The following is an 11,075-nucleotide window of genomic DNA, read 5'->3' on the forward strand; positions in this document are numbered from 1 at the left end:
ACAGACACAGATACGCACACACATACACAGACACACGCATTCACAGACACACAGGCACATTCACGTACACACATATATATTCCTTCTCTCACACAGTCTCATTCACACACACATCCACTCACATATACACATATACCAACATACATACTTGCCCACATGTGCAAAGACACACACACACATCATTCAGGCACACACAAGCACCTACACATTTATACACATACATACACAGATATGCAAACACTGACACACAGACACACACACACAACTGCACAAATCAACATTTCCCCCATTACACGGCTTTCTCTCTCTCTCCTCCCCCTTCCTATCCCTTTCCAGATTGAGTCCCACTTTAAAGAGCTGTCATCTTTTCTATTCACAGATGGAGCCTAATTCTATTTTAGTGACTGCTCTTGCTGTGGTCAGTAATCTATATTCGCATAAAAAAATCTTTTTAAACTGGATCATTCAGATGTGGTCAGTGGTCGTCTGACAATTGGCATCAGTGTAGCTCCAGCCACTTATATATCTTGTCATAAAATAATGGGCATCAAAATGCTGCTGATGGGAGAGTGCTATTCCAGTTAAAACAGCAGCAAAAACTCGAATTCATATCAAACAGCTAAAGTCATCAAACATTGTGAGGTGTCCCATGACCATCGAACAAAGTTTGACTACAACTTGCTTAAGGCTGGATGAGTAAAAGCTCAATCAAAGAAGTAGGTAATAAGGGATATCTTATAAAACAAGGATAGAGAGCGGTGGAGAGGTTTAGGAAGGGTATTTCAGAATTTACTGCCCAGGCAGTGGAATGATGCACATCCCCATGCACTTTTCATTTCTGACCCCCTTCCCAAAACAAAACAAGTACATGACCAGTATTTCTCCACAAGGATGTTGCCCCTTTAAGTACATGAGGACTGAGACCAGATTTTAATTTTTGAAAACTATTTTTCCATTCTGGGTATTTCTAACAGACATGACATCATGGAGACAAAAACAGCACAAGCACGGTGCTGGAAGTGGCATTTAATTACAGAATGAAAGTTGAGCTCTCCCTCCTGTGGATTTGTATTTACACGACCTAGATTCAAGATGTGAACAGTATGAACTCCACTTATAAAGCAAAGGCAAGGGCGAAAGCTCAGCTGTTTTAATTTTTGTTCCAAATTTTGTGCCTATCAGGGTGAGGGATGTTAGCAGTGGGGAATAGAACACTTTCCCAATATCTCATGACAGTGTTGAGCTTTTCAAGGTCAGATACAATAATTAAAGGCTCCCTCAATTCTATCCCAATGATGTCAGATATATTAGGGACGCCTGAGTGAGTCTTGGATAGGCACATGGATGATAGTAAAATGTAGGGTATGTAGGTTAGTTTGATCTTAGAGTAGGAAAAAAGGTTGGCACAACATCGAGGGCTGAAGGTCCTGTACTGTACTGCTCTATGTTCTATGTTCTATGTGCTTCCAACCTGGACTGATAAGTGACAAGCCTCAGGCAACTGACTGTGTGGAGTTTGCACGTTCTCCCCGTGTCTGCATGGGTTTCCTCCGGGTGCTCCGGTTTCCTCCCACAGTCCAAAGATGTGCAGGTCAGGTGAATTGGCCATACTAAAATTCCTAACCTTCCTAACCTCAGATCTTCTTCCCGACCTCTCCGCCCCCACCCCAGTCTGATCTATCACCCTCACCTTGACCTCTTTCCACCTATCACATTTCCGACGCCCCTCTCCCAAGTCCCTCCTCCCTACCTTTTATCTTAGCCTGCTGGACAAACTTTCCCCATTCCTGAAGAAGGGCTTATGCCCGAAACGTCGATTCTCCTGTTCCCTGGATGCTGCCTGACCTGCTGCACTTTTCCAGCAACACATTTCCATGCCTTGTAATGAGTACATCAGGGTAATAGAACAGAATACAGAATATAATGTTACAGCTACAGAGAAGGCGCAGAGAAAGATCAACTCGAATAAATGAGAGGTCTGTTCATAAGTCTGATATCAGCGGGGAAGAAGCTGTTTATGAATCTAATAAAATATGTTATCAAACTTTTGTACCTTCTGGCTAATGAAAAAGGGTGGAAGAGAGTATAACCAGGGTGGGAGGGGTCATTGATTATGTTGGCAAAAATGAGGACTGCAGATGCTGGAGATCAGAGTCAAGATCTGAGTGGTGCTGGAAAAGCATAGCAGGTCAGGCAGCATCCAAGGAGCAGGAAAATTGACATTTCGGGCAAAAGCCCTTCATCAGGAATGACTGATGTAAGGCTTTTGGCTGAAACGTCGATTTTTCTGCTCCTCGGATGCTGCCTGAACTGCTGTGCTTTTCCAGCATAACTCTAATCTTAATCATTGATTAAGTTGGCTGCTTTCCCGAGGCAGCAGGAAGTGTAGACAGAGTCAATGGATGGGAGGCTGGTTTTCGTGATGGACTGGGTTGTGTTCACAACCCTCTGTAATGTCTTGCAGCCTTGGGAAGAGCAGCTGCCGTACCGAGCTGTGATGCATCAGGATAGGATACTGTCTACGGTGCATCTATACACAGTAGTAAGACTCATTGTGGAGATGCCGAAATTCCTTAGCGTCCTGAGGAAGTGGCGGCATTTTTGACCTTTTGCACCGATGTGCGTGGACCAGGACAAATTGTTTGTGATATTTACTCCTCGGAACTTGAAGCTTTCAACCACCTCCAGCTCAGCACCATTGATACAAACAGGGGCATGTCCTCCATTCTGCTTTCTGAAGTCGATGACCAGCTTTTGCTGGCATTGGGGGGGAGATTATTATCTTTACACCATGCCACTGAGCTCTCTATCTCTTTCCTGTACTCTGTCCTGGTGAATCTCCATTGCATTCTCTCTCCATATTCTTCCTGTAGTGTGAGGATACTTGCCTTTATCAGTGAAACCTTGGTGGATTGATGAGTTGTAAAGCATCACATTGAGTTAACTATATCTCAGGAGGAGCTGCTGATCATTAGTCTGTCCAACATCTCAGACACCACCTTGTCAGAATTTCAAACAACTGCTGCTGCATGCGTACATTCGTCAGCAACAATATTTCACAACATATTTCCAAATGCTTCAGAGATTTGAAAGCAAAACACTGAAAGGTTACAGGATGTTGTTGCACCAACATGTTATATTACAGACTATTAGTTCATCAGTTCCCTTTTTATTCCTGGCCCCTTTCCATCTGAGCTGTCCTCAGAAAGGATTAGCTCAGCAAATTTTTACGTAAGAAGGCAGTCAATTTTAAAAAAAAAACACAAGTTGTGAGTTTTATATTAATTCAGGGGTCATGTGCATCACTGCAAACGGCAGCACTTACTGCCATCCCTTGAGAAGGTGGTAATGAGTTATCTTCTTGAATCATCGCAGTCTATGTGGTGCTATTAGGAAGGAAGTTTCAGGAATTTGACCCAGTGACAGGAAGGAAACAATGGAATAGTTCCAAGTTAGGATGGGGCTTGGCTGGAGAGTGGGTTTTGTCTGTGCACATGTGCTGCCCTATTTCTCGTTCTTGGCACAGAGAACATCACTGACCAGGTCAGAATTTATTGCCCATCTGTAACTGGCCTCCTTGCACTACTGCAGTCCATGAAGTATGCAGAGGTAAGCCCACAGTGTCGTTAGGAAAGGTTTTCCAGGATTCTGACCGAGCAACAGTGAAGGTACAGATTATCTTCTGAGGTTTGGCTAGTGACCTTGGGAGGAGTGGTGTTCCCATGTAACTGCTGCCTTTGTCCACCTCAAGTCTAGATTAGAGTGGTGCTGGAAAAGCACAGCAGGTCAGGCAGCATCCGAGGAGCAGGAAAATTGATGTTTCAGGCAAAAGCCCTTCATCAGGTTTTTGCCTGAAACATCGATTTTCCTGCTCCTCGGATACTGCCTGACCTGCTGTGTTTTTCCAGCACCACTCTAATCTCGACTCTGATCTCCAGCAGTACCCACTTTTGCCTTTGTCCAACCCAAACCTATTGTCGGTGATTCAACAATAAGCCTAGGAGATTTAAGTTATTAAATTAATTAAGAAGGTTATAAAAGTTGGGGTTCAAACAAAATCATGTCGAGAAAATACAGAAAGGAAATATTTTCTAAATTTTGATGCTGTGAGATTCTCCCAGAGCCTCCATATGAACTGCAAGGCAAAACCAAAACCTGTCTGTAAAAGGCAGTACACATATGTAATGTAATCTTGTGTCATGGTTTGAAGTTAAAACCAGGAAGTTGTGAACAGAAGGTTGGTTGCATCAGTGATATCTGAGGTTCTGACCGGTTTGCGATCAATTCATCCCCTGTCCAAGTTGAATATCAGTAGCTTCCTCCTGTTTAATTCTTACCTTCGAGCCAGTAACAAACAGCACGGAGTCATCCAAGCGGGCAACTTTTCGAGAAACTGGATCTGTCTCACTCAAGCTGAAATTCGCATGTGGTTTAAATGATCGTTGAATGATCACCTACAAGAGATAAAGGAATTCAGAACTTTTGAAAGTAATTCAGAAATAAGAGCAAAGGCTGTTAACAGCAGCAGCCTTCTCAGAACACACACTTAATCACTGAATGGTTATAGTGTCATCATAGTCTTACCAGACCATAGGGGTTGCTCTCTTATTAGAGAGAAGTGACTGGTGGTGATTTAACCTGAGGGTCACCAGACCTCAGATGAGGGAAGAGGTTGAGAAGGAGAGTCCTTCATGGTAACCTCAAACCAGTGATGGGAATTGAACCCACACTGTTGGCATCACACAGCTCTGTAAACCAACAATTCAGCTAACAAAGCTAAACCAATGCCCAGTTATAGCTTAGGAGGAGACTGTTTGTGCTGGCTTTCTGAATGTGAAATCCCCCTCCTTGTCTCATGGCCCTGCACATTTGTCCTCTTCAGTGATAATGATCATTAAATGATTGTGGAAAAAATTCTCCTGGTTCGCCAATGTCCATGAGAAACCTGTCCTTATCTGGTCTGTCCTATGGATGTGATTCCAAATCCACAACAATGTGATTGATTGTTAACCACCGTCTGCAATGGTCAAGCAAGCCATTCGGCTCAAGGGAGACTCAGGATGGACAATGAATGCTGTCTTTGCCAGTGACATCCACATCCCAACAATAAGTAACAAAAATAAAAGCACAATCAAATTTGGTATCTTCATTCCCATATCTCTTCCTCTTATTCACCCCTACTGTCTCCATTTAACCCAAACTAACCATTTCACATCCCACCGTATTGGTCTTCTGCACATCGAGACAGCATTTCAAATTTGGTGGCAGATTAGGTAAGGGGTAAATGTAGGGGTATGGGTGGGTTGCGCTTCGGCGGGGCGGTGTGGACTTGTTGGGCCGAAGGGCCTGTTTCCACACTGTAAGTAATCTAATCTAATCTAAAAACAGCTACCATCTAGATTCTAACCTCTAAAGCTCTCACCCAAATTCCTTCCTTTTGTTACTTCTCCTTCCGTTCCTGTTCGCAAAGTTCTCCTTGAAATGTATTCTTATCAACTTGCCTTTCATCAGCTTTCAAAACATTCCTACTCCTGGTTTTCCATTCTTTCTGATGTGAAATGATTTGGAAGATTTTGGTGAATCAGATACTCCATTCAGGCAGCAGCTAATGCAGGACAATGATTAGTATCTGCCTAGAAAATTAATTCAGAATATGACGTTTTGAGAGATTTCAAAGATCCATGCGTTTTTGCAAACATGGTTTCGCAAATCCAGAGGCTGTACTTTCAATATTGTGATTGGAATAACGTGATGAAATTCCCTCCAAATTCCCTTGGACTCAGAGAAATTAAAAACAGAAGGGGAAATGTAATTGCTAGATGCAGCTTAAAAGGTTGACCTTTTGTTCCATTTCCCTTCATTGGGTTGGCTGTGCAAAAAGCAGGGAAACAGAGGGAAACCCATGCTTCTTTTTAATGCAAGTGGTTCACGGATGAGCAGCACCAAAAGCAAAAGCCCCTTTATTAAAGGACACTGATCTTAAGCTATGGAACATTGCCAAGATCGAGCTCAATCAAGGTTTAAGGAGAAAGGTTAGTGGCAGGAAAAATCAAGTACTTGACCTACATCACTCAGTTCCTGTAAAGTAAACAGACGCTTGGGCTAAACCTCCATTCACGTAAGGATTGTAGACTGAAATTTCAACATGAACGGAGGGGTCAGGGATCAAAAGAATTATTACAGGCTATTTGAACAGATTCCAAAATGAGACCAGCTTTTCTTGGCATATAACAGGAACAACACAACCCACGCAGTGCACACAGGAAACCTGACCATGTAACTGGGACAGGCCATGAGACAAGCTTTGCTCAACCACAATCTTATAAGAGCTAGGAGTAAGGGTAGGCTATTCAGCCCCTTGAGCCTGTTCTGCCATTTAATATGATCATGGCTGATTTCATCTCAGCCTCAATTCCACTTTCCTGCCCATTCCCCACAATCCTTCAACCCATTGCTAACTAAATATCCTTAAACTTAGTCAATGTCCCAACATCCACCGCACTCTGGGGTAATGGCTTCTACAGATTCACGAACGCTTGTCCTAAAACTATGGCCCATCAATTGCACATTGAAGATTTGAAGGAAAACCCCATGACAGTTCATCAAATATTTCTGTCACTGCATTTTTTTTTAAGTTAGAGCACATATTTTGGTACTGGCTACCGAAACTGTGTAACTATTGCTTGATGCACTGAATTATAGAATCAGGGAATCCATACAGTGTGGAAAGAGGCCATTCGACCCATCGAGTCTGCATCAATCCTCGGAAGTGCAGCCCATCCAAACCCACCCGACTCCCTACCTCTGCAACCCTGCATTTCTCATGGCTAACCCACCTCGCCTGCACATCCCTGGACACGGTGGGGCAACTTACTACGGCTAATCAACCTAACCTAAATATCATTGGACTATGGGAGGGAAACTCATGCAGATACAGAGAAAACATGCAAACCTTACACTGTTGCCCAAGGTTAGAATAAAATTTAGGGTCCTAGCATGGTGAGGCAGCAGTGCTAACCACTAGACCACTGTGCCACCCATTGGCAATGTTAACATTCAATCTCTTTCCAAGTTGGGATTAAACTGGAATGAGATCTACATGAAGTCACATCTCTTTCTAATTTAGTTTCCAGCAGTAGCATGGTCCACTGCTTTTCATCATTTACATAAATGATCTGGATGTGAACACAGGAGGTATGTTTAGTAAGTTTGCAGATGACACTAAAATTAGTGGTATAGTGGAAAATGTTATCACAGAGTACAAAAGGATCTTGATCAGATGGGCCAATGGACTAAGGAGCAGCCGACAGAGTTTACTTTAGATAAATGTGAGGTGTTGCATTTTGGTAAGACAAACCAGGGCAGGACTTATACTCTTCCTGGGGAGTGCTGCTGAACAAAGAGACCTTGGTTTGGGGGGGTGGAAGCAGGTTCATAGTTCCTTGAAGGTAAAGTAGTAGGGTGGTGAAAAAAACATTTGGCATGCTTTCCTTCACTATTCAGAACATTTGAGTATAGGGGTTTGGGGGGGACATCATGTTGTGGCTGTACAAAAACACTGGTGAGACCACTTTTAGAATTCAATTCTGGTCTCCCTGATATGGGAAGGATGTTGTGACACTTGAACGGTTGCATAAAAAATCTACAGGGATGTTGCAGGGGATGGAGGCTGAATAGACTGGGGCCATTTTCCCTGGAGCATCAGAGGTTGAGGGGTGATCTTATAGATGTTTATCAAATCATGAGGGGCATGGATAGGGTGAACAGCCAAGGTCTTTTATCCAGGGCAGGGGAGTCCAAAACTAGAGGCCATAGGTTGAAAGTGAGAGGGGAAAGATATAAAAGGGACCTGAGGGTCAACCTTTTCACACATATGGTGGTGTGCGTAGGGAATGAGCTGGAGAGGCTGGAACAATTACAACATTTAAAAGGCATGGATAGGAAGGGTTTTGAAGGATATGGGCCAAATGCTGGCAAATGGGACTAGATCAGTTTAGCAAATCTGGACAGCGCGGACGAGTTGGACTGAAGGTCTGTCTTCAAGCTGTATAACTCTTTAACTTTATATGCTCCACAGCATAAAGAAAAGCTACATGTGACAATAATAAATCAAATCAGATTGAAAACCCTGAAAAGGCAGGTTCTGTTACAAGTGACGCACATGAAACTGAGCCATCCATCAATCAAATTATATCATCGGAGTGCAGACCAAGTTGGCTGACTGTTAGTTGCCTTCTCATGTTTCATTCTTTTTTACCTTAGTCTTCCATGGACTAAGCTCCAGTGTGTGACTGTTGTTTAAGCTATAACAACACAGAGAAAACTCCCCTTTGCTTTCTTGCCACCACTTAGCTCATTCTGCCTTTACCAGGGCCATTGCTCCTCAGCGTCAGCAAGTCAAACCTGGTAAACTAGTTGAATTCTCAGGAATGTCTCTTCAATTATCTCTCCCCCGGCAATTACCCACAGAAAAAAAAAGATTTATGCCCGTTGTAAGGCAGAGAAGCCAGTTCAGTCACATTCTGTCAGCTTCTTTCTAACAGGGTCCGCCTTATAGTGTTTTTCTCCTTCAAATTCGGCGGTTACAAAGATGGCCGACACTAGTGTCCCCATCCAAGCCAGTATTCGCTGGGCAGAACACTTCATCTGTCTGCTTGATACCAGATTCCTGAAGCAAATAATCACCTCAGATCTCAGTTGGGATGGGAGACTCACAAGACGATAACAAAAACACTTTAGTAATGCCCTCAAAGCACTCTCAATCCTATCCAGTAATTCAGACCCTGGCTTGTGACTGACTAAACTGGAGAAGGTTTATCTGGAAAGTTACCAAACACTGGAGGAGGCTTTGTCAGAGATATGCACTATTATACATTCTTTCTGTTTAAGTCATCATCCAATACCCTCTTGAATGCCTCAGTTGATCCTGACTCCACCACATTTCCAGGCAGCGCATTATAGGTCGAATTATTCGCGATGTAAAGAATTCCTTTTTTTTCTGGCCTTGCTTCTCTTATGTTATAACACATTTTAAAACCGTGCTTTCTGATTCTTGACCCATTTTACCCATTCTGTCCTAACCCCTCATGATTTCGATTTTGTGACTAATGTGGTATCACATTTAACAGCAGCCGCCCAGTCAGGTCATTTTAGTCCATTTTCCAAACGTTTATGCAATTTCTTTTTCCTTTACAAGTACATGGGAAAATTACTCACTTGGCTCTACACGGGCCAACTGAACAATGTTGTTTTAGGCATGAGCTGACCTTACATAAAAATTACATATTGTTTGTAATATTTTGGATTGATCACTATATCAACACATCCCTTTAATTCCACTGTGTGTTCTCACAGCCTGCCTGATCTTCTTTGAAAAACTCCTTCGTTTCAATTACTAATCAATTATATGAACAAGTTTTGATTCTCAAAGGGATCAGCCAATCTTCCTTCCTTGCAATTTAAACTGCAGGTTTCCCTTCATGTATTTTAATCTATTTCTTTTCCAGAAACTGCTCAGGGACCAACAGCAAAATTTTTTTTAAAACTCTCCAAACCACACCGCAGTATAAAGATCCAAGATACGGTCACCACAACATTCCCTCAGACAGAAAAGCAAGCTCTTAACCACAATGCTTTAACGATTTTCAATTTTGACATGCAGAGAGACCACAAAACACTATCTAAGCTTCTAATATAGCACAATGTCATAGATGGTGGGAGGGGTGTGTGGGGGCTGGCTGGATGTCTAGAAAGGTCAGAGATTCCTTAAGTGGGCTGACACCCCATTCTGCCATGTTCCAAGCCTCACCTGGGTTACCTAGCTGGGACCCCTGTGTTCAATAGCACTCCCTTCCCAGGTCCCCTGATGCCCCTGCCACACCCATTCCAATCGCTCTACCCCTTTCCTTGTACTCTCCAATTTTCTTATTTGTTTTAATTTCTACTCAGGACGAGCAACATTTTATATAAAATGTATTGGGGGTGCAGGTCTGTGGAAATATAATTGGCCAAGCTTGTTGACTTGAATGGGGAATCGAACAAGGGAGCTGAGTGAGAGAGTGTGGAACTGCAGCTATCTGACCGAGAAGACCAAACTGCGACCCGACCAATCCTGCATTTTCAGTGGTGAGACCTGGGCAACATCTACTCAGCAGGAGAAGAAAGCCATTTCGCCATTTCGGGGTTATCCTTGCTATTTCCTTGCAGGATGAGTTCCCTGACTTGGAGGTCCTGGAGTTTGTTCATACAATCAGCACATACTCGTTGCTAAGCCAATGATGCCTGCACTGGCTCACTCATGTTCACCAGACAGATAAGAGTCATAGAGATACAAAGCACAGAAACAAACCCTTTGGTCCAACCAGTCCCTGCCAACCATCATTCCAAACTAAAACTACTCCAACCTGCCTGTGCTTGGCCATATCCCTCCAAACATTTCTTATTCATATGCATATCTAAATGGCTTTTAAAGTTACAACTGTACCTGCATCCATCATTTCCTCTGGAAGTTCATCCTACACATAAACCACTCTCTGTGTAAAAACGTTGCCTCTCATTCTTTTTCAAATCTTCTCCTCGCACCTCAAAAATATGCTAGTCTTGAAATTACCCACACTAGGTAAAGGACACCTGCTATTCACCTTATATATGCCCCTCATGATTTTACAAATCTCTTAGAACTTAGAAGAATACAGCGCAGTACAGGCCCTTCGGCCCTCAATGTTGCGCCGATCCAAGTCCACCTAACCTACACTAGCCCACTATCCTCCATATGCCTATCCAATGCCCGCTTAAATGCCCATAATGAGGGAGAGTCCACCACTGATACTGGCAGGGCATTCCATGAACTCACGACACGCTGAGTAATGAACCTACACCTAACATCTGTCCTATACCTACCACCCCTTAATTTAAAGCTATGCCCACTCATAATAGCTGACTCCATATGTGGAAAAAGGTTCTCACGGTCAACCCTATCTAAACCCCTAATCATCTTGTACACCTCTATCAAGTCACCCCTAAACCTTCTTTTCTCCAATGAAAACAACCCCAAATGCCTCAGCCTTTCCTCATAC

At 43.2% G+C, this 11,075-nt stretch overlaps 1 protein-coding gene across 4 annotated transcripts in view; it reads right to left on the reverse strand.

Annotated features, from left to right (window-relative positions):
• Positions 1-11,075, reverse strand: part of mst1rb (macrophage stimulating 1 receptor b) — a 140,846-nt gene that overhangs the window by 59,697 nt on the left and 70,074 nt on the right. For all 4 annotated transcript variants that reach the window (XM_043707707.1, XM_043707703.1, XM_043707706.1 and 1 more), the window contains one exon: positions 4,338-4,454. In XM_043707707.1, the coding sequence (XP_043563642.1) occupies positions 4,338-4,454 (117 nt within the window). The remainder of the gene's footprint in view (positions 1-4,337; positions 4,455-11,075) is intronic.

This window comes from Chiloscyllium plagiosum, chromosome 18 (genome assembly GCF_004010195.1).
Source record: "Chiloscyllium plagiosum isolate BGI_BamShark_2017 chromosome 18, ASM401019v2, whole genome shotgun sequence".
Lineage (NCBI taxonomy): Eukaryota > Metazoa > Chordata > Chondrichthyes > Orectolobiformes > Hemiscylliidae > Chiloscyllium > Chiloscyllium plagiosum.